Here is a 27926-nt window from a genome sequence, read left to right on the forward strand (position 1 = left end):
CATTTTATTTAAAAAAATAAATAAATATATATATAGATATATATCAGATTTAAATAAAAAAAATCAGATTTTTTTTTTTTTAAAACATCATTGATTTATATACAACATTTCACTATCCCTTTAACAAATGCATTTAACATTAACATCAAACTTGTACACTCTGTGACTTAATACATTAATTATGCTTACAAAGCTAATATAATTTGTGATATATTTTTTTCTATTCTGTTCTGTCAATATCGCGACGATTTCATTCTGAGAACATCAGTAACGTGGCTGCTGTAGCCAGGTGGCTGAATGCAAATCCAGCGAACGCTCTATCAGCACCTGACACTGATTTGTTCTTAAACAAATCAAGTTCTCATTTGAAGAGCTGTAAATTTGATTATGTGGTCATTGTTATCTTTCAGAGCAAGGTTAATAAACTGTGTCTTAGCTCTGGAGAGACTGTCCTGATGTAAAATGATTTCCCTGGCAGACCAGGACTGCACTTTTAAACTGGAGTGGGTATAGATCCCATGCCACAAACAAAACACACAGCAGTGGGTGCTCACTACCATTCACAAACAGCTGCATTTGCTTTCAGTGTCCCAGGCAGTTTATTCAAACCAGCCTGGGTGCAAAGCTCATAAAAAAACGTACATAAGAATATAAACACAACACAGAAAGTCTGGCGCTCATGCACACAGCTATATTAAAAGCTACCTGCAAGAGTTAGTTACAGCATTTGTCCAAATGGTTGTCATCTTAGTACAGTATACTATTTTAATTTTATTACAAGACCAGAGACTCATATTTTGCTTTCTTTCCTTTAAATTGTATTCTCTATCTGAATCATGAAAGAAAGATTTTGGGTTTAGTGGCCCTTTAAATGCAGTTTTTAAAAGTATACAGAAATAAATACAAATAACTGTCAATATTTGAAAAAACAGTAAAAACACTGTACAGACCAGTGATAGTTACAGCATTTGTCCAAATGTTTGTCATCTTAGTACAGTATAAACCAATTTTAATTTAACTGCATGTAATAGACACTACTATAATGAATAATATGCACAGATACTGATCTAAAAATTCAGTATAAAACCGTTTAAAAACTTACTTAGAAGCTCCCAGTTTAGCACTGTTTAAAAGGTAGCTGGAACACCAACTGAAAGTGGTTGTATAGAAAAAAAAAAAGCAGACACTCCCCCCTCCCCCTGCATACGAAAAGACTCTTTACAGAAACAGGAGCAAGCTGGAGTAGGTATACATCAGTATTCTCCTAAAACTTTGGGGCTTGGTTAGGAGTCTGAAAATCAGCGCAATGTTATTTAAAAATAAGCAAAACTATACTTTAAAATAAAAAAAAAGCTGTATAAGCTATATACATGGATCATCTACAAAACATTTATGCAAAGAAAAATCTAGTGTATAATGTCCCTTTAAGATCTCTGCCTCCTTGGACCCCTAACCTACCACCCCAGAGGCAGAACTTTTTTTTCATTTTCAGCGATGAGATTTTTTTTAGTGAAAATTTTTCTGCAGTGTCTTTAAGAAGCTGGTGTTGCTGTGTTTGTTGCCCTTACTCGGTGTGCATGAGGACAGGTTCATGTACAGCCTGTGTATACAACATATACACACACACTATGCACACACCCAAACCATACACACACACATACACCACACACACAGCATACACACACAACATACACACACACCATATATACACACAAACAACATATACACACACGCACAGACCATATATACACACACACACACACACACACACCATATACAGACACACACACCATATACACATACACACACCATATACAGACACACACCATATACACACACACACCATATACACACACACATCATATACAACACACACACAACATAAACACACACACAACATAAACACACACACTTATTAAAGAACAAAACAAAAAGTATGTCTAAGTATTTTGGATGGCTCCTACACTCCTAGAATACATTTAAGCCCTGACTTACCTTTTCTGCAATGTGCTGTTCCCTGTACGCACTGGAGATCAGGAAGTGAGAGGAAATTGAAAAGAGAGAAACATAGCAAATATTTCCATTGAGATAGAATGGAACAGTGACACCCGCAGGCAGAAATTAAAAGTGCAGGCAATTTTTTTTTTTTTACTGACACTGCCGTTCTTTCTGCAGAGATCCTTCAGTTTCTGCGATAAGAACGCAGATCGCACAGTTTTCTGCCTTGGGGCCTACCACCATACATGCTAACTTTTAACCAAACTGAGATATGGGTCTTTATAATTTCTCTAGGCACATATAAAACACAGTAATGGGCTGCACTCTCAAAAAGAAATACACATTCCAAACCACTAACAAAACCTGGGAGCTCACCAGCACAGAAAGCTGCTGGGTATTAAAACACTAAAGAATCATGTTACAATAGTAAATAATGTATATTGTACTCACCAAAAAAGTAGTAACATAAATTCCAGTTTACAAAAGTATTAAAATGCTGATTCTTTAAAGGGATAGAAAAGTCAAAATTAAACGTGTATGATTCAGAAAGAACCTGAAGTCACAAGACACGTTTAAATTCACAGCTTTTTTCAATCAGTATTTCCTTGCAGAGTGCATCACATGGCTTTTCTTTGAGATCCGTATTAAATACAATTGCAAAATATTTGATAAATTTCTTTCTATCCGGACACAGTGAGTCCACGGAATAATCATTTACTGTTGGGAATATCACTCCTGGCCAGCAGGAGGAGGCAAAGAGCACCACAGCAAAGCTGTTAAATGTCTCTTCCCTTCCCACAATCCCCAGTAATTCGACCGAAGGAAATTACAGAAAAAAGAAATAAAACAAGGTGTAGAGGTGCCTGAGGTTAAAGTTAAAAATAACGGTCTTAAAATAAAGGGCGGGCCGTGGACTCACCGTATCCGGAAATAAATTTATCAGGTAAGCATAAATTTTATTTTCTTTCCTAAGATACGGTAAGTCCATGGAATCATCAATTACTGTTGGGAACCAATACCCAAGCTAGAGGACACCGGGAGGGACAAGACAGGTAACCTAAACAGAAGGCACCACCGCTTGAAGAACTTTTCTTCCAAAAGAACCTCAGTCGAGGCAAAAGAATCAAATTTGTAAAATTTGGACAGGGTATGCAGAGAAGACCAAGTTGCAGCCTTGCAAATCCGTTCCACAGAAACTTAATTTTTCAAAACCCAAAAAGAAGAGACAGCCCTAATGGAATGAGCTGTAATTCTCTCAGGAGACTGCTGCCCAGCAGTCTCATAAACAAAACCAATTATACTTCTCAACCAGAGAGAAAGAAGTAGCAGAAGCTTTCTGACCTTTACGTTTCCCAGAGAAACAAACAAAGTTCACATGTTTCATATAGATAACATTGAGCTCATGCACGTGAATTTACCATGGAGTCAGCACTGATTGGCTAAAATGCAAGTCTGTCAAAAGAACTGAAATAAGGGGGCAGTCTGCTGAGGCTTAGATACAAGGTAATTACAGAGGTAAAACGTGTATTATTATAACTTTGTTGGTTATGCAAAACTGTGGAATTGGTAATTAAGGGATTATCAACCTTTCAAAACAACAAAAATTCTGGTGTTGACTGTCCCTTTAAAGTGCGCGTGCGCAGTGCTCCTTAATCGGCATTTCATTATATGCAAAAAAGTAAAATCCGGTTAGTGGTTAGGCACAAGTACTGCCCATATTGGAGGGCTGGATTACGTTACGTCATCGGCAAATAAATATATAAATATTATTTTATGCCGTAATGCAGCTTTGTTTCTGGATGAAAGGAGGTCAGTTTAATATAGTTTATATAGAGGTCTTGAAATGTGGGTTCGGTTTTTGATAAAAAAGGTAAAAGTTAGTAACCCTTTTTTACTTCCTTGATTTATAGTTGGTGATTTTCACCGTAAACAAAAAAACATAATTTATGTAAGAACTTACCTGATAAATTAATTTCTTTCATATTGGCAAGAGTCCATGAGCTAGTGACATATGGGATATACAATCCTACCAGGAGGGGCAAAGTTTCCCAAACCTCAAAATGCCTATAAATACACCCCTCACCACACCCACAATTCAGTTTAATGAATAGACAAGCAGTGGGGTGATAAAGAAAGGAGTAGAAAGCATCAACAAAGGAAATTTGGAAATAATTGTGCTTTATACAAAAAATCATAACCACCATAAAAAGGGTGGGCCTCATGGACTCTTGCCAATATGAAAGAAATTAATTTATCAGGTAAGTTCTTACATAAATTATGTTTTCTTTCATGTAATTGGCAAGAGTCCATGAGCTAGTGACATATGGGATATCAATACCCAAGATGTGGATCTCCACTCAAGAGTCACTAGAGAGCCATAATCTGCTGAAAAAAATTAATCCACAACCCAAAAATATAAGTTTATTTCATTTGAAAGAAAAAACTTAAATCAAAAGCAGAAGAATCAAACTGAAACAGCTGCCTGAAGAACTTTTCTACCAAAAACTGCTTCCGAAGAAGCAAATACATCAAAACGGTAGAATTTAGTAAATGAATGCAAAGAGAACCAAGTTGCCGCTTTGCAAATCTGATCAACTGATGCTTCATTCTTAAAAGCCCACGAAGTGGAGACTGATCTAGTAGAATGAACTGTAATTCTCTGAGGCGGGGCCTGACCCGACTCAAAATAAACTTGATGAATCAAAAGTTTCAACCAAGAAGCCAAGAAAATAGCAGAAGCCTTCTGACCTTTCCTAGGACCAGAAAATAAAACAAGTAGACTGGAAGTCTTGCTGAAATCTTTAGTAGCTTCCACATAATATTTCAAAGCTCTTACCACATCCAAAGAATGTAAGGAACTTTCCAAAGAATTCTTAGGATTAGGACACAAGGAAGGGACAACAATTTCTCTACTAATGTTGTTAGAATTCACAACCTTAGGTAAAAATTAAAAAGAAGTCTGCAAAACTGCCTTATCCTGATGAAAAAAATCAGAAAAGGAGACTCACAAGAAAGAGCATATAACTCAGAAACTCTTCTAGCAGAAGAGATGACCAAAAGAAACAACACTTTCCAAGAAAGTAGTTTAATGTCCAAAAAATGCATAGGTTCAAATGGAAGAACCTGTAAAGCCGTCAGAACCAAATTAAGACTCCAAGGAGGAGAAATTGATTAAATAACAGGCTTAATAAGAACTAAAGCCTGTACAAAACAGTGTATATCAGGAAGTATAGCAATCTTTCTGTGAAATAAAACAGAAAGAGCTGTGATTTGTCCTTTCAAGGAACTTGCAGACAAACCCTTATCCAAACCGTCCTGAAGAAACTGTAAAATTCTAGGAATTCTAAAAGAATGCCAGGAGAATTTATGAGAAGAACACCATGAAATGTAAGTCTTCCAAACTCTATAATCAATCTTTCTAGAAACAGATTTACGAGCTTGTAACATAGTATTAATCACTGAGTCAGAGAAACCTCTATGACTTAGTACTAAGCGTTCAATTTCCATACCTTCAAATTTAATGATTTGAGATCCTGATGGAAAAACGGACCTTGAGATAGTAGGTCTGGCCGAATGGAAGTGGCCAAAGCGGGCAACTGGACATCCAAACCAGATCCGCATACCAAAACCTGTGTGGCCATGCTGGAGCCACCAGCAACACAAATGATTGTTCCATGATGATTTTGGGGATCACTCTTGGAAGGAGAACTCGAGGCGGGAAAATGTAAGCAGGATCCCCTGCTTCCGCCTGAATATCCCTGGACCTGGACAGGTATCTGGGAAGTTTCTTGTTTAGATGAGAGGCCATGAGATCTATCTCTGGAAGACCCCACAACTGAACAATCTAAGAAAACACATCTGGATGGAGAGACCACTCCTCTGGATGTAAAGTCTGGAGGCTGAGATAATCCGCCTCCCAATTGTCTACATCTGGGATAAGCACCGCAGAGATTAGACAAGAGCTGGATTCCGCCCAAACAAGTATCCAAGATACTTTTTTCATAGCTTGGGGACTGTAAGTCCCACCCTGATGATTGACATATGCCACTGTTGTGATATTGCCTGTCTGAAAACAAAATGAACGGTTCTCTCTTTAGCAGAGGCGAAAACTGAAGAGCTCTGAGAATTGCAAGGAGTTCTAAAATATTTATTGGTAATCTCGCCTCTTGAGATTTCCAAACCCCTTGTGCTGTCAGAGATCCCCAAACCGCTCCCCAACCTGAAAGACTTGCATCTGTTGTGATCACAGTCCAGGTTGGCCGAACAAAAGAAGCCCCTTGAACTAAACGATGGTGATCTATCCACCATGTCAGAGAGTGTCGTACATTGATTCAGCATACAAAGCTGTAGAGGTCTCATGTGAAAACGAGCAAAGGGGATCGCGTCCGATGCTGCAGTCATGAGACCTAAAACTTCCATGCACATAGCCACTGAAGGGAATGACTGAGACTGAAGGTGCCGGCATGCTGCAACCAATTTTAAACGTCTCTTGTCTGTTAGAGACAGAGTCATGGACATTGAATCTATCTGTAAGCCTAAAAAGGTTACCCTTGTCTAGGGAATCAAGAAACTTTTGGTAAATTGATCCTCCAACCATGTTTCCAAGATATAGTCGAAATAAGGAAACACCGCAATACCCTGTTCTCTGATTACAGAAAGTAGGGCACCCAGAACCTTTGAAAAGATTCTTGGAGCTGTTGCTAGGCCAAATGGAAGAGCAACAAATTGGTAATGCTTGTTTAGAAAAGAGAATCTCAGAAACTGAAAATGTTCTGGATGAATGGGAATATGAAGGTATGCATCCTGCAAGCCTATTGTGGACATATAATGTCCTTGCTGAACAAAAGGAAGAATAGTCCTTATAGTCACCATCTTGAAAGTTGGTACTCTTACATAACAATTCAAAATTTTTCAGGCATGATTACCCCTGAAGACTCCAGGTCTGAAACACACTTCAGGAAAGCCTGAGCTTTTACTGGATTTACAGGGATACATGAGAGAAAAAAATCTTCTCACAGGAGGTCTTACTCTGAATCCTATTCGATGCCCTTGAGAGATAATGCTCTGAATCCATTGATTTTGGACAGATTTTATCCAAATATATTTGAAAAACCTTAATCTGCCCCTTACCAGCTGAGCTGGAATGAGGGCCACACCTTCATGCGGACTTAGGGGCTGACTTTGGTTTCCTAAATGGCTTGGATTTATTCCAATTAGAGGAAGGCTTCCAACTGGAAGCAGATTCCTTGGGAGGAGGATTGAGTTTTTGATCCTTATTCTGACGAAAGGAACGAAAACGGTTAGAAGCCTTAGATTTACCCTTAGGTTTTTAATCCTGAGGCAGAAAAACTCCCTTCCCCCAGTGACAGTTGAAATAATAGAATCCAACTGAGAACCAAATAAATTATTACCTTGGAAAGAAAGAGATAGTAATCTAGATTTAGATGTCATATCGCATTCCAAGTTTTAAGCCACAAAGCTCTTCTAGCTAAAATAGCTAAAGACATGGATCTAACATCAATTTTGATAATATCAAAAATTGCATCACAATAAAATGATTAGCATATTGCAATAGGCGAATAATGCTAGATAAGTCAGAATCCAATTCCTGTTGCGCTAAATTCTCCAACCAGAAGGTTGATGCAGCCGCAACATCAGCCAAAGAAATTGCAGGTCTGAGAAGATGACCTGAATATAAATAGGCCTTCCTTAGATAAGATTCAAGCTTTCTATCTAAAGGATCCTTAAAAGGAACTACTATCTTCCATAGGAATAGTGGTACGTTTAGCAAGAGTAGAAATAGCCCCATCAACTTTGGGGATTTTTTCCCAAAACTCTATATATTTTGCTGGTAAAGGATACAATTTTTTAAACCTTGAAGAAGGAATAAAAGAAGTACCTGGCTTATTCCATTCCCTAGAAATCATATCAGAAATAGCCTCAGGAATAGGAAAAATTTAAACGTTAATTAGACTTAATGTCAATAGGATTGGTTAGCTCAATATCCAAAATAATTAACACTTCTTTTAATAAAGAACGCATATACTCTGTTTTAAATAAATAAGTAGATTTGTCAGTGTCAATGTCTGAGGAAGGATCTTCTGTATCAGATAGATCCTCATTATAAGAGGATAAATTATGTTGTTGGTGATTTAAAATTTCATCAACTAAATGAGAAGTTTTAAAAGACCTTTACGTTTATTAGAAGGTGGAAATGAAGACAAAGCCTTCAAAATAGAATCAGAAACAAATTCTTTAAAATTTACAGGTATATCATGCACATTAGAAGTTGAAGGAACTACAACTGGCAATGTGCTATTACTGATGGATACACTAACTGCATGTAAAAGTTTATCATGACAACTATTACAAATGACATTCGGCGAAATAATTTCAACAATTTTACAACAAATGCACTTAGCTTTGGTAGGACCGATGTCAGGCAGCATCTGATAAAGACATCTTGCAAAATGTAAGAGAAAAAACAACATAAAAAGCAAAATGATCTATTTCCTTATATGACAGTTTCAGGAATGGGGAAAAAAGCAAATAGCATAGGTCTCTGATAGAAAAAAAAATCAAGAGGCAAACATCAATGGGGTATTGAAATAATGAAAAAGTTTTGCGCCAAGTATGACGCACAACGTAAACTTTTTGGCACCAAAAATAACCGGAAATGACACACTCACGTCACTAATGACACAACCTGTGTTGCGTCAAGTATGACGCCGGAAATGACGAAGTTGCGTCAGACGTATTTTTCCGCGCCAAAAATATTTTCGTGCCAAGAATGACGCAATAAAGTTTAGCATTTGACGCACCTGCGGGCCTAATGCCACTCGCAATTTGCAAGAAGTAGTCAATTGAAAAAAGACTAAACCCCAGGTAAGAAAAAAATTTCTATAAAAGATGTTTATATTACCCAAATATGAAACTGACAGTCTGCAGAAGGAAATACATGAACCTGACTCATGGCAAATATAAGTACAATACATATATTTAGAACTTTATATAAATGCATAGAAGTGCCAAACCATAGCTGAGGTGTCTTAAGCAATAAAAAACATACTTACCAAAAGACACCCATCCACATATAGCAGATAGCCAAACCAGTACAGAAACAGAGTTATCAGTAGAGGTAATGGTAAATTGAGAGTATATCGCCGATCTGAAAAGGGAGGTAGGAGATGAATCTCTACGACCGATAACAGAGAACCCATGAAATAGACCCCCCTTAGGGAAATCATCGTATTCAATAAGTGATACTCCCTTCACGTCCCTCTGACATTCGCTGTACTCTGAGAGGAATCGGGCTTCAACAATGCTGAAAAGCGCATATCAACGTAGAAATCTTAGCACAAACTTACTTCACCACCTCCATAGGAGGCAAAGTTTGTAAAACTGAATTGTGGGTGTGGTGAGGGGTGTATTTATAGGCATTTTGAGGTTTGGGAAACTTTGCCCCTCCTAGTAGGATTGTATATCCCATATGTCACTAGCTCATGGACTCTTGCCAATTACATGAAAGAAAGAGGTTTATACGCTTGTTCAACTCTCTCTCAGCATGCAGTGATGCACCCTTCCTGAATGATTTTTTTTTGTATCACTTGTTTATTTTTCCATTTATGCTCTGACCATGAGAGTCTGGTGTATACTGTAATCTTATCAGTCTTGTGATATTGAATTGTTAAATCCTGTTGCTGTATTTATTTTTGTAAGATTATAAGATTGAAACAATTATTTGCTTATTTGTTATTAGTTACCAACTTTACATATATACATATATGTATGTTCACACTTATACATTTTGTGAAATTGTAATGCAATGTTATACAGTTTCTCTTATTTTAATTTATCGCAAGATTTTGCTTTTCTTCACAAGTATATCAACTATGTTTTATTTTTCTGATCTGTAGTATTCACTGTGGAAGCACTCCTCTAAGTCTCATTAAGTATCTGTGTGACACCTGTGCATTAGGTCAATTTTCAGACTGAGCTTTTTCATTGGTGCACTGTCCCTTTAAGTACTACAGTTGATCTTACTTGCATTCAGCTTCTATGATTAAGCGCAAGTGTGCACAAAACATGTAAGACTGCTGTCTCCCTCCTTTGGTTTGTTGTGTCTTATTTTTGCCTTTGTCCATAATATATTTTTTATTGGAATAAAAACCTTTTTTTCTGTAGCTCAGCAGCCGCCTGTTTTTTCTTTTGTGGCTTTTGCGGCTGTCCTCCGCTTTATGGGCTGGCTCCACACACCCCTGCTTTAGTGGGTCTGCTTTACTACCTTTCCCTTACCCGACGGACGCCTTCTGTAGCAGCACTTCCTTCCACTATACGTGATTTCTGCAGCTGCTGTCTCTTGTTTACAAAGCTTTTTTATAGACAACACTGTTGCACTAAAGTTGAAGGCTCTCTAGATCATTTTATTCAAGTGTAAAGGAATATGGTTTAGTTTTTATATATATATATATATATATATATATATATATATATATATATATATATATATATATATAGTATCAATGTACCAGCACTCACTGTTCCTAATCCGTAATGTCGGGGTGCTGCCCAAAATAATTTAGAAATAAACAGTCCATAGGGTGCATTCGCCATTTGTGATCTCAAATGTAATAGAAAGTGTATCATTTAAGATCACAAACAGCGAGGCAGGGCTCAAAATTTCAAGTCATAAGTTACTAGCCAGGACAAAATGTAACTCGCCACCACTAATCCCACCCACACCACACAGCCACTACTTCACCCTTTCTTTGCATATGTTTAGCCATTGTGTAACATTTTGTAATATTGTTTTTAAATTATACACCATAACAAATTAAATAATGCTACATACAGTAATAAATTAACAAAAATAAAGTTAATTGCAGTAAGAAACATCAACTAGAGGTTCTGGGGAAACAACAGCTGTATAGAAAGAGGAAGTTGTTGAACTGAGAGTGCAGACAGTTATGAAAGGTCATAGCAGACCTGGAAATTTTATTAAAATAATTAACTATCTTTCTTGATTCCCTCCTCTCTTCAATTTCTCTTTCTACCCTCTCCCTTCTCTCTCAGGCAATATCTTCTCTTTACACTCTTTCATATCTCTTCACTCTTTTTTTTTCTCCGTTCTCTCTTAACTCTATCTTCTTCTAGACTTTCACTGCCCCGTTTACCCTCTCAAAAGTTACAGTCTAAGCACTAATGGGGTCCCTAGAGGAATACAATTTCCTAGCACTTTCATGGATGTGTAATATCCCTTTAGAGAATAGCTGTAGCAAATAATCCAAATTGTATGTTTGTCAGTGTTGCAATAGGAATGTACATTCTGCAAATACAATGTGCCAACTTTGATACTTACAACATGCCACCAGACTTCATTCTTAAAATTCACTATCTTTCACTCGTCACCGTTAAATTTCCACTCGCCAATGGCTAGTGGAAATTTTGAGATATATATATATATATATATATATATAATAATTCAATTTGTAGTTTAATACAGATAAAACAACTTACCGGACGCACATCCCCGCAAGAGTTGGTAAACTGTCTTGCAAGCCCAAAATCCAACATATAACACTTTCGGCAAGTGCTAGGGAACCGTCCCATAGCAAAATTTGACTGGAAGAAAAAAAAAAAAAAAAAGTATTTTAGGAAGGAAAAATTAAATAATAAATATTATTACATATATATATATATATATATATATATATATATATATATATACACATATATATACACATATATACTAGGGCTGGACAAAATGGGGGGGGGGGAATCGCATTTAAAAAAAAAACAAAAAAACGTGATTGCGATTTAATCGCGATTTTATTAAAAATAACTATAACACCTTAATTTTTATTTAACACTACAGAATCTTACTGTACATGTTGCTCAATGTCCAATACACTCTTGGAGCATAAAAATACAAACCACAAAATAGTTCAAATAAAATTAGCTACCTGTGCTGTGGTTACATAGTAGAAACGTTTATTTAACACTACAGAATCTTACTATTACATGTTTCTCAATGTCCAATACACTCTTGGAGCATAAAAATTAACACTTATAATTAGAGAAAAAATATAAAAATAAAAAACTTGTGTCCTGCACCACTGTGTACTACTACTGATGATTGATGATCTATCTTCTGGGAATCTACACTTGACTCAACTAAATTATATATTAAATAAATATACATAATAAATATAATATTACATTTATCATCTATCTATCTATCTATCTATCTATCTATCTAGTAAGTAACTATATATCATTCATCCTCTATAATCTATCTACTAGACAGATGATAGAGCAGTACGTAGTAGATATTATTTATATAAATTTTGGTAACATTATATTGAATATATTATATTTTACAATTCACTTTACAATACAGCCTACAAGCAACCCTTAATGAACATTTAAAAATAAAATATATTGTATTATTGTAATATGTAATCAAACTCATGTTAAGCGTCACAGAAGTTAAAAAAAAATCCAAAAAAAATCAGTAAGGCACTTTAATTTTTTTTTTACAATATTTACTTTATTGCTCACAACTTTGAGCTGTCCCACCGCTTGACCACCACCACAACACTCCCAGATGACTCCCACACTCTCTTCAATCTCTTTCAAAATGGCCGTTTCTCTGGCATTCTCAGGTCCGCCTACGGCCGCACACTGGTCCGCCTCTCATCCTCCCTCTCCGCCTCCGTTCTCATGACGATCTGAAGATTTATTTTTTTAAATTGCGTACTCTTGAGGTTTTAAAACCGCTGCGATTAATCGTGGTTTAAAACCGCATCCGCGTTTAATTGTGCAGCCCTAATATATACACGCACATACAGTGTACATATGAATAGCCAAATCCAGACTCCAAAATCTAAACATCCTGAAATCCAAACTTTTTAATAAATATTTTGAGTGCTAACGACGGCTCTGAGCCGTCGCAGAGTTTCCCACTCTGGTGCCAACGACAGCTCAGAGCCGTTGCTAGCACTCTCCCACCTTGAGGAAGATCTGAGGGGTTCCCACCCGCTCCTACCCCGGCGATCGGGCCTGCATAGTGACAGGCATTGCCGGGTCTTCACATTTTGCGCAATGACGTCACTGCGCAACTTTATTAAAAATGTACAATATAAAGTATAAGGAAAGGGGGCATGCTGCTTAAACACCAGTATCTCAGGCATCTAAGCAGCTACAGACACCCAAGACCCACCGTTGGAAAGGTAATCGCCTAACCTTTCCAACAGTATAAGTCTTGGGGATCTGGGGAAAAAAAATACAAAAGTAAAAAAATAAAAATTAAAAAAAAATAAACATTTAAAAAAAAAACTTAAATCACCTTAGCACCCAGGTAGGAAAGTGCTAAGCACTCAAAGGGTTAAATGTAAAATTATCCACACAAAAATTCCCGGCCTGTAGGTCCCAATCTTCTTGCCTGTGTCTTTGTTTTGTTTTTTTTGTGTTCTAAAATGCAAATTGTCATGATACATGCATGATGAGTAGTTAATACCTGGAATAGCCACCCAGCAGAACTGTTCTTTCTTTTTGTAAGATTAGAGCTTGCTTTGATCTAAGGACTCCTTCCATCCCCTCCTCCTGGTGCCTGATATATCTTGGTACCATGGTTTAAGGACTTGCAAGGGGTCATTAGGTATAGTAAATTAACACACGGGCTGTGGTCTTGACAAGAAAAAGGGAGAGACTGACATATAATTGAATATTACTGAAAGATTATTCAGAACTTGCCTGGAACAGAATGAGGAAACATTTTAAGGGGGTTCTCACACAAACCTATTGAAGCTTCGTAATATGTGTTTAGTTTATGTCCTATTTTATTTCAAAGAACTGTATCTTTGCAATTTGGCACTGTGTAACCTGTACTTGTCTTTTGTTTATAAAAATAATCTAATTCTGTCTTTGGGCTCTAATACCTGAATTAACACTCTGAAGAAACAAGGTTAAAAGGTATGTTACCTAATTGTTAGTTGTGTGAGTTATTGGGTTTCCAAGACACCCTTTTCAAAGCTCTTGGTGGTGACAGCATTGTTAATTTGGGGTAGTGTAGGCAGGATTTGGGGGTTAATTTGGTGTCTCTTTAGGTCCTTTGTATAGATAAGGGTGTAAGGGAGCCAGAGGCTGAGTGCTATTAACCCCTTCACGCTCACACTCTCTACATAGTGACGGCTGGGTGGATAGGCTTAGTCATTACACAAATAATAGTTTACATTTATTTAAAACAACAACTGCTACCTTTCTGATTACAGTACTGTACTACCTTTCTGAGAGTACTATGTATATGAAAGTATTAAAAAACAAAATGTATGCTTACCTGATACATTTATTTCTCTTGTGGTGTATCAAGTCCACAGGTTCATCCATTACTTGTGGGATATTCTCCTTCCCAACAGGAAGTTGCAAAGAGGACACCCACAGCAGAGCTTTCTATATAGCTCCTCCCTTAACCCCCACCTCCAGTCATTCGACCAAAGACAAGTAAGTAAAAGGAGAAACTATAGGGTGCAGTGGTGACTGTAGTTTTAAAAATAAAAACACCTGCCTTAAAGTGACAGGGCGGGCCGTGGACTGGATACACCACAAGAGAAATAAATTTATCAGGTAAGCATAAATTTTGTTTTCTCTTGTAAGGTGTATCCAGTCCACAGATTCATCCATTACTTGTGGGATACCAATACCAAAGCTTTAGGACACGGATGAAGGGAGGGACAAGGCAGGAACTTAAACGGAAGGCACCACTGCCTGTAAGACCTTTCTCCCAAAAATAGCCTCCAAAGAAGCAAAAGTATCAAATTTGTAGAATTTAGAAAAAGTATGAAGCGAAGACCAAGTCGCCGCCTTACAAATCTGTTCAACAGAGGCCTCATGTTTAAAAGCCCAAGTGGAAGCTACCGCTCTAGTAGAATGAGCTGTAATTCTTTCGGGAGGCTGCTGGCCAGCAGTCTCATAAGCTAAACGGATTATGCTTCTCAGCCAAAAAGAAAGAGAAGTTGCCGAATCCTTTTGGCCTCTCTTCCTTCCAAAGTAGACAACAAACAATGCAGATGTTTGACGAAAATCCTTAGTAGCTTGTAAATAAAATTTTAAAGCACGAACCACGTCAAGATTGTGTAACAGACGTTCCTTCTTTGAAGAAGGATTAGGACACAGTGATGGAACAACAATTTCCTGATTGATATTCTTATTAGATACTACCTTAGGAAGAAACCCAGGTTTGGTACGCAAAACTACCTTATCTGCATGGAAGATCAGATAAGGGGAATCACACTGTAAGGCAGATAACTCTGAAACTCTTCGAGCCGAAGAGATAGCTACTAAGAACAGAACTTTCCAAGATAAAAGCTTGATATCTATGGAATGCAAAAGTTCAAACGGAACCCCTTGAAGAACTTTAAAAACTAAAATTTAAACTCCATGGCGGAGCAACAGGTTTAAACAAAAAATCAAGCGTTCAATCTCCAAGCAGTCAGACGCAGAGAAATTAGATTTGGATGTTTGAATGGACCTTGGAGTAGAAGGTCCTGTCTCAGCGGCAGAGTCCATGGTGGAAAGGATGACATGTCCACCAGATCTGCATACCAAGTCCTGTGTGGCCACGCAGGTGCTATCAAAATCACCGAAGCTCTCTCCTGCTTGATCTTGGCAATCAGACGAGGGAGGAGAGGAAATGGTGGAAACACATAAGCCAGGCTGAAGGACCAGGGCACTGCTAGAGCATCTATCAGCGCTGCCTGGGGATCCCTCGACCTGGACCCGTAACAAGGAAGCTTGGCGTTCTGACGAGACGCCATCAGATCCAGTTCTGGTTTGCACCATAGTTGAATCAGCTGGGCAAATACCTTCGGATGGAGCTCCCACTCCCCCGGATGAAAGGTCTGCCGACTTAGAAAGTCCGCCTCCCAGTTCTCTACTCCTGGGATATGGATAGCTGAGAGATGGCAAGAGTGAACCTCTGCCCATAGAATTATCTTGGAAACCTCCATCATTGCCAGGGGACTCCTTGTTCCCCCCTGATGGTTGATATAAGCTACAGTCGTGATATTGTCCAACTGAAATCTGATGAATCTGACTGCAGCTAGTTGAGGCCAAGCCTGAAGAGCATTGAATATCGCTCTTAGTTCCAGAATGTTTATCGGAAGGAGGGCTTCCTCCTGAGTCCACAAACCCTGAGCCTTCAGGGAATTCCAGACTGCGCCCCAGCCCAGAAGGCTGGCATATGTCGTCACTATAGTCCACTCTGGTCTGCGGAAACTCATTCCCCTGGACAGATGGACCCGAGATAACCACCAGAGAAGAGAATCCCTGGTCTCTTGATCCAGATTTAACAGAGGAGACAAATCTGTGTAGTCCCCATTCCACTGATTGAGCATGCAAAGTTGCAGTGGTCTGAGATGTAGGCGGCAAACGGAACTATGTCCATTGCCACTACCATTAGGCCGATCATTTCCATACACTGAGCCACTGACGGCCGAGAAGTAGAATGAAGAGCACGGCAAGAAGTTAGAAGCTTTGATATCCTGACCTCTGTCAGAAAATTTTTAATTTCTACTGAATCTATCAGAGTTCCTAGGAAGGAAACTCTTGTGAGAGGAGAGCAAGAACTCTTTTCTCTGTTCACTTTACACCCGTGAGACCTCAGAAAGGCCAGAACAATGTCCGTATGGGACTTGGCGACTTGAAAAGTCGACGCCTGGATTAGAATGTCGTCTAGGTAAGGAGCCACCGCTATGCCCCGCGGCCTTAGAACCGCCAGAAGAGACCCTAGAACCTTCGTAAAGATTATTGGCGCCGTGGCTAACCAGAAGGGAAGAGCCACAAACTGGTAATGCCTGTCTAGGAAGGCAAACCTTAGGAACTGATGATGATCTCTGTGAATCGGAATGTGGAGATAAGCATCCTTTAAGTCCACGGTAGTCATATATTGACCCTCCTGGATCATAGGGAGGATGGTCCGGATTGTCTCCATCTTGAAGGATGAGACCCTGAGAAATTTGTTTAGGATCTTGAGATCCATGATTGGTCTGAAAGCTCCCTCTTTTTTGGGAACTATAAACAGGTTTGAATAGAAACCCTGACCCTGTTCCTCCCTTGGAACTGGGTGGATCACTCCCATAACCAGTAGGTCTTGAACGCAATGTAAGAATGCCTCTCTCTTTATTTGGTTTGCAGATAGTTGTGAGAGATGAAATCTCCCCTTTGGAGATGAACCTTTGAATTCCAGAAAATATTCCTGGGAAACAATCTCTACTGCCCAGGGATCCTGGACGTCTCTTGCCCAAGCCTGGGCGAAGAGAGAAAGACTGCCCCCGACTAGATCCGGTCCCGGATCGGGGGCTACTCCTTCATGCTGTCTTAGAGGCAGCAGCAGGTTTTTTGGCCTGCTTCCCCTTGTTCCAAGCCTGGTTAGGTCTCCAGACTGGTTTGGACTTGGACGAAATTACTCCGGTAATGTCAGAGATGATCTCCTTCAAGCCAGGCCCGAATAGGGTTTTTCCTTTGAAGGGGATGTTAAGAAGCTTAGACTTTGAAGTAACGTCTGCTGACCAGGACTTAAGCCATAGCGCCCTACGCGCCAGAATGGCAAAACCTGAATTCTTAGCCGTTAGCTTGGTTAAGAGCTTTAATCCTGTCTAAGATATCATCTAACGGGGTCTCCACCTGTAGAGCCTCCTCAAGAGACTCGAACCAAAAAGCCGCTGCAGCAGTAACTGGAGCAATGCATGCAAGAGGCTGGAGAATAAAACCCTGATGAATAAAAAACATAATTTATGCTTACCTGATAAATTTATTTCTCTTGTAGTGTATCCAGTCCACGGATCATCCATTACTTATGGGATATTCTCCTTCCCAACAGGAAGTTGCAAGAGGATCACCCACAGCAGAGCTGCTATATAGCTCCTCCCCTCACTGCCATATCCAGTCATTCGACCGAAACAAGATGAGAAAGGAGAACCCATAGCGTGCAGTGGTGACTGTAGTTTAATTTAAAATTTAGACCTGCCTTAAAAGGACAGGGCGGGCCGTGGACTGGATACACTACAAGAGAAATAAATTTATCAGGTAAGCATAAATTATGTTTTCTCTTATTAAGTGTATCCAGTCCACGGATCATCCATTACTTATGGGATACCAATACCAAAGCTAAAGTACACGGATGATGGGAGGGACAAGGCAGGATTAAACGGAAGGAACCACTGCCTGAAGAACCTTTCTCCCAAAAACAGCCTCCGAAGAAGCAAAAGTATCAAATTTGTAAAATTTTGAAAAGGTGTGAATCTGTTCAACAGAGGCCAAAACCTCCCTGAGCAACAGACGGAGGTGTTCAAGTTAAAATTTAAAGGACGTGACGTCCGAATCTGTCTGAGGCAATACATTTCCAGATTCTGAAAGTTCTCCCTCAGACAGCAAATCCCTGACCCCCAAATCAGAGCACTGTGAGGGTACATCGGAAATGGCCAATAAGGCATCAGAGGGTTCAGTATTCACATTAATACCTGGCCTACTGCGTTTTCCCTGCAAAAATGGCAGTTTAGATAATACCTCTGTAAGGGTAGTTGACATAACTGCAGCCATATCTTGCAGAGTAAAAGAATTAGACGCACTAGAAGTACTTGGCGTCACTTGCGTGGGAGTTAAAGGTTGTGACACTTGGGGAGAATTAGATGGCATATCCCGATACTCTTCAGACTGAGAATCATCCTTAGACACACTTTCATTACCTAAAATATGTTCTTTACAGTGTAAGGCCCTTTCAATACAAGAAGGACAAAATGTAAGAGGGGGATCCACAATGACTTGTAAACACATAGAGCATTGACTTTCCTCAATGTCAGACATGTTGAACAGGCTAGTAATAACCACAAAGTCGTTAAACACTTTATTTATGATGTAAAACAAATTTTTTGAAAAACGAGTACTGCGCCTTTAAGAAATAAAAAGCGCACAATTTTTCCAAATCTGCTTAAAAATGTTCACAAACGTTCAATTTTAAGGTAATCCTGTCCTATATTGCACCACAAACAAGGGGCAAAATAACCCTCTAAACTAGCAAATTAACCCCAAAAACGTTAATGTACAAAATTTGACAAACCCCTGCACCTCGCCACAGCTCTGCTGTGGCGCCTACCTGCCCCCAGGGATCTGAGAAATGCTTCAAAATCACTCCGGTACACAAATATTCATTTTGGGCCCAACCAGAGCTGAAAACTGCTGTCTGGACCTTGGAGTAGAAGGTCCTGCCTCAGCGGCAGAGTCCATGGTGGAAAGGATGACATGTCCACCAGATCTGCATACCAAGTCCTGCGTGGTCACACAGGTGCTATCAAAATCACTGAAGCTCTCTCCTGCTTGATCTTGGCAATCAGACGAGGGAGGAGAGGAAATGGTGGAAACACATAAGCCAGGCTGAAGGACCAGGGCACTGCTAGAGCATCTATCAGCGCTGCCTGGGTATCCCTTGATCTGGACCCGTAACAAGGAAGCTTGGCGTTCTGAAGAGACGCCATCAGATCCAGTTCTGGTTTGCCCCATAGTTGAATCAGCTGGGCAAATACCTCCGGATGGAGCTCCCACTCCCCCGGATGAAAAGTCTGCCAACTTAGAAAGTCCGCCTCCCAGTTCTCTAATCCTGGGATATGGATAGCTGAGAGATGGCAAGAGTGAACCTCTGCCCATAGAATTATCTTGGAAACCTCCATCATTGCCAGGGGATTCCTTGTTCCCCCCTGATGGTTGATATAGGCTACAGTCGTGATATTGTCCGACTGAAATCTGATGAACCTGGCCGCAGCTAGTTGAGGCCAAGCCTGAAGAGCATTGAATATCGCTCTTAGTTCCAGAATGTTTATCGGAAGGATGGCTTCCTCCTGAGTCCACGAACCCTGAGCCTTCAGGGAGTTCCAGACTGCGCCCCAGCCCAGAAGGCTGGCATATGTCGTCACTACAGTCCACTCTGGCCTGCGGAAACTCATTCCCCTGGACAGATGGACCCGAGATAACCACCAGAGAAGAGAATCCCTGGTCTCTTGATCCAGATCTAGCAAAGGAGACAAATCTGTGTAGTCCCCATTCCACTGATGGAGCATGCAAAGTTGCAGTGGTCTGAGATGTAGGCGGGCAAACGAAACTATGTCCATTGCCGCTACCATAAGACCGATTACTTCCATACACTGAGCCACTGACTGCCGAGAAATTGAATGAAGAGCACTGCAGGAGGTCAGAAGCTTTAATATCCTGACTTCTGTCAGAAAAATTTTCATTTCTACTGAATCTATCAGAGTCCCTAGGAAGGAAACTCTTGTGAGAGGGGAAAGCGAACTCTTTTCTAAGTTCACCTTCCACCCGTGAGACCTCAGAAAGACTTGAAGAGTCGACGCCTGGATTAAGATGTCATCTAAATCAGGCGCCACTGCTATGCCTCGCGGCCTTAGGACCGCCAGAAGGGACCCTAGAACCTTCGTAAAGATTCTCGGCGCCGTGGCTAACCCGACGGGAAGAGCCACAAACTGGTAATGCCTGTCTAGGTAGGCAAACCTGAGGAACTGGTGATGATTTCTGTGATTTGGGATGTGCATATAAGCATCCTTTAAGTCCACGGTAGTCATATATTGACCCTCCTAGATCATAGGAAGAATGGTTCGGATTGTCTCCATCTTGAAGGATGGGACCCTGAGGAATTTGTTTAGGAACTTGAGATCCAAAATTGGTCTGAAAGTTCCCTCTTTTTTGGGAACTATAAACAGGTTTGAATAGAAACCCTGCCCCTGTTCCTCTCTTGGAACTGGGTGGATCACTCCCATAACGAGTAGGTCTTGAACACAATTTAAGAACGCCTCTCTCTTTATCTGGCTTGCAGATAATTGTGAGAGGAGAAATCTCCCTTTTGGGGATGAACCTTTGAATTCCAGAAGATATCCCTGGGAAACAATCTCTACTGCCCAGGGATCCTGAACATCTCTTGCCCAAGCCTGGGCGAAGAGAGAAAGTCTGCCCCCGACTAGATCCGGTCCTGGATCGGGGGCTACTCCTTCATGCTGTCTTAGAGGCAGCAGCAGGTTTTTTGGTCTGCTTCCCCTTGTTCCAAGCCTGGTTAGGTCTCCAGACTGGTTTGGACTGGGCGAAATTTCCCTCTTCTTTTGCATTAGAGGAAGCTGAAGCTGCGCCACTCTTGAAGTTTCGATAGGAACGAAAATTATTCTGTTTGGTCCTTAATTTATTGGACCTATCCTGGGGAAGGGCGTGACCTTTTCCTCCGGTAATATCAGAAATGATCTCCTTCAGGCCAGGTCCGAATAGGGTCTGTCCTTTGAAGGGGATGTTAAGAAGCTTAGATTTTGAAGTAACGTCTGCTGACCAGGACTTAAGCCATAGCGCCCTACGCGCCAGAATGGCAAAACCTGAATTCTTAACCGCTTACTTAGTTAAATGAAAAACGGCGTCAGAAATAAAGGAATTAGCTAACTAGAGCTTTAATCCTGTCTAAAATATCATCTAACGGGGTCTCCACCTGTAGAGCCTCCTCAAGAGACTCAAACCAAAAGGCCGCTGCAGCAGTAACTGGGGCAATGCATGCAAGAGGCTGGAGAAGAAAACCTTTTTTCTTAAGGAGACCCTCCAATTTTTTATCCATAGGATCTTTGAAAGCACAACTGTCCTCGACGGGGATAGTTGTACGCTTAGCTAGGGTAGAAATAGCTCCCTCCACCTTAGGGACCGTCTGCCACGAGTCCCGTATGGCGACATCTATGGGAAACATCTTTTGAAAGGCAGGAGGGGGAGAGAACGGCACACCTGGTCTATCCCATTCCTTAGTAATAATTTCCGAAAACCTCTTAGGGACTGGAAAAACATCAGTGTAAACAGGCACTGCAAAGTATTTGTCCATTTTACACAACTTCTCTGGAACTACAATGGGGTCACAGTCATCCAGAGTCGCTAAAACCTCCCTGAGCAATAAGCGGAGGTGTTCGAGCTTAAATTTAAACGCTGTCATTTAGAATCGGATTGAAGTAAAGACTTCCCTGAATCTGAAATGTCACCCTCAGATAGAAACTCAATTACACCGGTTTCGGAGCATTGTGAGGGAAAATCGGACACAGCTAATAGAGCGCCAGAAAGTTCTGTATTTGTTCTAGCCCCAGAGATGTCTCGCTTTCCTTGTAATCCTGGCAGTTTGGACAATACCTCTGTGAGGGTAGAATTCATAACTGCTGCCATGTCCTGTAAGGTAAAAGAATTAGACGCGCTAGATGTACTTGGCGTCACATGAGTTATAGGTTCTGACACATGGGGAGAGCTAGATGGCATAACCTCCCTTTTTTCAGTCTGAGAATCCTCTGGTGATAAATCTTTAAAAGCCATAATATGGTCTATATAGTTTATAGATACTTCAGTACATTTGGTACACATTCTAAGAGGGGGTTCCACAATGGCTTCTAAACATATTGAACAAGGAGTTTCCTCTATGTCAGACATGTTTAACAGACTAGTAATGACACCAGCAAGCTTGGAAAACACTTTAATAAATGTGAAACGGCAATTAAACAAAAACAGAATTTATGCTTACCTGATAAATTACTTTCTCCAACAGTGTGTCCGGTCCACGGCGTCATCCTTACTTGTGGGATATTCTCTTCCCCAACAGGAAATGGCAAAGAGTCCCAGCAAAAGCTGTCCATAGTCCCTCCTAGGCTCCGCCCACCCCAGTCATTCGACCGACGGACAGGAGGAAAAAACAGGAGAAACCATAGGGTGCCGTGGTGACTGTAGTTAGAGAAATTAATTCATCAAACCTGATTAAAAAACCAGGGCGGGCCGTGGACCGGACACACCGTTGGAGAAAGTAATTTATCAGGTAAGCATAAATTCTGTTTTCTCCAACATTGGTGTGTCCGGTCCACGGCGTCATCCTTACTTGTGGGAACCAATACCAAAGCTTTAGGACACGGATGAAGGGAGGGAGCAAATCAGGTCACCTAAATGGAAGGCACCACGGCTTGCAAAATCTTTCTCCCAAAAATAGCCTCCGAAGAAGCAAAAGTATCAAATTTGTAAAATTTGGCAAAAGTGTGCAGGGAAGACCAAGTCGCTGCCTTACATATCTGATCAACAGAAGCCTCGTTCTTGAAGGCCCATGTGGAAGCCACAGCCCTAGTAGAGTGAGCTGTGATTCTTTCAGGAGGCTGCCGTCCGGCAGTCTCGTAAGCCAATCGGATGATGCTTTTAAGCCAAAAGGAAAGAGAGGTAGAAGTCGCTTTTTGACCTCTCCTTTTACCAGAATAGACGACAAACAGAGAAGATGTTTGTCTGAACTCTTTTGTAGCTTCTAAATAGAATTTTAGAGCACGGACTACATCTAAATTGTGTAACAAACGTTCCTTCTTTGTACACTGCAGAGCAGATAACTCAGAAACTCTTCTAGCAGAAGAAATAGCAACCAAAAACAAAACTTTCCAAGATAACAACTTAATATCTATGGAATGTAAAGGTTCAAACGGAACCCCTTGGAGAACTGAAAGAACTAGATTTAAACTCCAGGGAGGAGTCAAAGGTCTGTAAACAGGCTTGATCCTAACCAGAGCCTGAACAAATGCTTGAACATCTGGCACAGTTGCCAGTCATTTGTGTAACAAGACAGATAAAGCAGAAATCTGTCCCTTTAGAGAACTCGCTGATAATCCTTTATCCAAACCTTCTTGTAGAAAGGAAAGGATCTTAGGAATTTTGATCTTATTCCATAAAAATCCCTTGGATTCACACCAGCAGATATATCTTTTCCATATTTTATGGTAAATTTTTCTAGTTACCGGTTTTCTGGCTTGAACCAGAGTATCTATCACAGAATCTGAAAACCCACGCTTTGATAGAATCAAGCGTTCAATTTCCAAGCCGTAAGCTGGAGGGAGACCAGATTTGGATGTTCGAATGGACCCTGTACAAGAAGATCCTGTCTCAAAGGTAGCTTCCATGGTGGAACCGATGACATATTCACCAGGTCTGCATACCAAGTCCTGCGTGGCCACGCAGGAGCTATCAGATCACCGAGGCCCTCTCCTGCTTGATCCTGGCTACCAGCCTGGGAATGAGAGGAAACGGTGGAAACACATAAGCTAGGTTGAAGGCCCAAGGCGCTACTAGTGCATCCACTAGAGTCGCCTTGGGATCCCTGGATCTGGACCCGTAGCAAGGAACCTTGAAGTTCTGACGAGACGCCATCAGATCCATGTCTGGAATGCCCCATAATTGAGTCAACTGGGTAAAGATCTCCGGGTGGAGTTCCCACTCCCCCGGATGGAATGTCTGACGACTCAGATAATCCGCCTCCCAGTTTTCCACTCCTGGGATGTGGATCGCAGATAGGTGGCAGGAGTGATCCTCCGCCCATTTTATTATTTTGGTCACTTCTCTCATAGCCAGGGAACTCCTTGTTCCCCCCTGATGATTGAAATAAGCAACAGTCGTCATGTTGTCTGATTGGAATCTTATGAATCTGGCCTTTGCTAGTTGAGGCCAAGCCCTGAGAGCATTGAATATCGCTCTCAGTTCCAGAATGTTTATCGGGAGAAGAGACTCTTCCCGAGACCATAGTCCCTGAGCTTTCAGGGAGTCCCAGACCGCGCCCCAGCCCACTATACTGGCGTCGGTCATGACGATGACCCACTTTGGTCTGCGGAAGCTCATTCCCTGGGACAGGTGGTCCAGGGTTAGCCACCAACGGAGTGAGTCTCTGGTCTTCTGATCTACTTGAATCACTGGAGACAAGTCTGTATAGTCCCCATTCCACTGTTTCAGCATGCACAGTTGTAATGGTCTTAGATGAATTCGCGCAAAAGGAACTATGTCCATTGCTGCAACCATCAATCCTACCACTTCCATGCACTGAGCTACGGAAGGACGAGGAATAGAATGAAGAACTTGACAAGCGTTTAGAAGTTTTGACCTCATTTCTAAAGAATCTATTATTGTTCCCAAGAAAGGAACTCTTGTCGATGGAGACAGGGAACTTTTTTCTATGTTCACCTTCCATCCGTGAGATCTGAGAAAGGCCAGAACGATGTCTGTGTGAGCCTTCGTCTTTGAAAGAGACGACGCTTGTATTAGAATGTCGTCCAAGTAAGGTACTACTGCAATGCCCCTTGGTCTTAGAACCGCTAGAAGGGACCCGAGTACCTTTGTGAAAATCCTTGGAGCAGTGGCTAATCCGAATGGGAGGGCCACAAACTGGTAATGTTTGTCCAGAAAGGCGAACCTTAGGAACTGATGATGATCCTTGTGGATAGGAATATGTAAATACGCATCCTTTAGATCCACGGTAGTCATAAATTGACCTTCCTGGATTGTAGGTAGAATCGTTCGAATGGTTTCCATTTTGAATGATGGAACCCTGAGAAATTTGTTTAGGATCTTTAATTCCAGAATTGGTCTGAAAGTTCCCTCTTTTTTGGGAACTACAGACAGATTTGAGTAAAATCCCATCCCCTGTTCCGCCCTTGGAACTGGGTGTATCACTCCCATTTTTAACAGGTCTTTTACACAATGTAAGAATGCCTGTCTCTTTATTTGGTTTGAGGATAAGTGAGACATGTGGAACCTTCCCCTTGGGGGTAGTTCCTTGAATTCCAGAAGATAACCCTGAGAGACTATTTCTAGTGCCCAGGGATCCTGAACATCTCTTGCCCAAGCCTGAGCAAAGAGAGAGAGTCTGCCCCCTACTAGATCCGGTCCCGGATCGGGGGCTACTCCTTCATGTTGTCTTGTTAGTAGCAGCAGGCTTCTTGGCCTGCTTACCCTTGTTCCAGCCTTGCATCGGTTTCCAGGCTGGTTTGGTTTGTGACGCATTACCCTCTTGTTTAGAGGATGCGGAATTAGAGGCCGGTCCATTCCTGAAATTGCGAAAGGAACGAAAATTAGACTTATTCTTGGCTTTGAAAGGCCTATCTTGTGGGAGGGCGTGGCCCTTTCCCCCAGTGATGTCTGAGATAATCTCTTTCAATTCTGGCCCAAAGAGAGTTTTACCCTTGAAGGGGATATTAAGCAATTTTGTCTTGGAAGATACATCCGCTGACCAAGACTTTAGCCAAAGCGCTCTGCGCGCCACAATTGCAAACCCTGAATTTTTCGCCGCTAATCTAGCTAATTGCAAAGCGGCATCTAAAATAAAAGAATTAGCCAACTTGAGTGCGTGAACTCTGTCCATAACCTCCTCATACGGAGTTTCTCTACTGAGCGACTTTTCTAGTTCCTCGAACCAGAACCACGCTGCTGTAGTGACAGGAACAATGCACGAAATGGGTTGCAGAAGGTAACCTTGCTGTACAAAAATCTTTTAAAGCAAACCCTCCAATTTTTTATCCATAGGATCTTTGAAAGCACAATTATCCTCGATATGGATAGTAGTACGCTTGTTTAGAGTAGAAACTGCCCCCTCGACCTTAGGGACTGTCTGCCATAAGTCCTTTCTGGGGTCGACCATAGGAAATAATTTCTTAAATATAGGAGGGGGAACAAAAGGTATGCCGGGCTTCTCCCACTCCTTATTCACTATGTCCGCCACCCGCTTGGGTATAGGAAAAGCGTCGGGGTGCACCGGAACCTCTAGGAACTTGTCCATCTTGCATAATTTTTCTGGAATGACCAGGTTGTCACAATCATCCAGAGTAAATAACACCTCCTTAAGCAGTGCGCGGAGATGCTCTAATTTAAATTTAAATGTCACAACATCAGGTTCAGCCTGTTGAGAAATTTTTCCTGAATCTGAAATGTCCCCATCTGACAAAACCTCCCTCATGGCCCCTTCAGATTGGTGTGAGGGTATGACAGAGCAATTATCATCAGCGCCCTCTTGCTCTTCAGTGTTTAAAACAGAGCAATCGCGCTTTCTCTGATATGCAGGCATTTTGGATAAAATATTTGCTATGGAGTTATCCATTACTGCCGTCAATTGTTGCATAGTAATAAGCATTGGCGCGCTAGAAGTACTAGGGGCCTCCTGCGTGGGCAAAACTGGTGTAGACACAGAAGGAGATGATGTAGAACTATGTCTACTCCCTTCATCTGATGAATCATCTTGGGCAACTTTACTATCTGTGGCAGTACTGTCCTTACTTTGTTTGGACGCTATGGCACAATTATCACACAATTTTGAAGGGGGGGACACATTGATCTTCAAACATATAGAACATAGCTTATCTGAAGGTGCAGACATGTTAAACAGGCTTAAACTTGTCAATAAAGTACAAAAACCGTTTTAAAACAAAACCGTTACTGTCTCTTTAAATTTTAAACAGTGCACACTTTAGTACTGAACATGTGAAAAAGTATGAAGGAATTGTTCAAAATTTACCAAATTTTCACCACAGTGTCTTAAAGCATTAAAAGTATTGCACACCAATTTTCAGAGCATTAACCCTTAAAATAACGAAACCGGAGCCTGTTACAGTTTTAACCCCTCTACAGTCCCAGCTACAGCCTTTGCTGCGACTTTACCAAACCCAGGGGGGAATACTATACCAAATGAAGCCTTCTAGGAACTTTTCCAACCACTTTCAGATCCACACACATGCATCTGCATGTCTTGCTCCCAAAAGTAACTGCGCAGTAATGGCGCGAAAATGAGGCTCAGCCTACAACTGGGAAGGCCCTTCCTGACTGGAAAGGTGTCTAACTCAGTGCCTGACATTAAAAAAACGTTCCCCAAGCTTATAAGTGTAAATTTCAAACATAAACATGTATAAAATGCTCAAATAAAGCAATCGATTTTGCCCATAAAAGTGTCTACCAGTTTTATAGCCCATATTAAGCCCTTTATTCTGTTTGAGACTAAGAAAATGGCTTACCGGTCCCCATGAGGGGAAAATGACAGCCTTCCAGCATTACACAGTCTTGTTAGAAATATGGCTAGTCATACC

General features: G+C 40.9%; 1 protein-coding gene across 1 annotated transcript in view; it reads right to left on the minus strand.

The window, feature by feature from the left end:
* TTBK2 (tau tubulin kinase 2) overlaps positions 1 to 27926 on the minus strand; it is a 384453-nt gene that overhangs the window by 160410 nt on the left and 196117 nt on the right. Inside the window, exon 6 of the mRNA XM_053697795.1 lies at positions 11515 to 11619. Within this exon, the coding sequence (XP_053553770.1) occupies positions 11515 to 11619 (105 nt within the window). The remainder of the gene's footprint in view (positions 1 to 11514; positions 11620 to 27926) is intronic.

Source organism: Bombina bombina, chromosome 1, assembly GCF_027579735.1.
Source record: "Bombina bombina isolate aBomBom1 chromosome 1, aBomBom1.pri, whole genome shotgun sequence".
Classification (NCBI taxonomy): domain Eukaryota; kingdom Metazoa; phylum Chordata; class Amphibia; order Anura; family Bombinatoridae; genus Bombina; species Bombina bombina.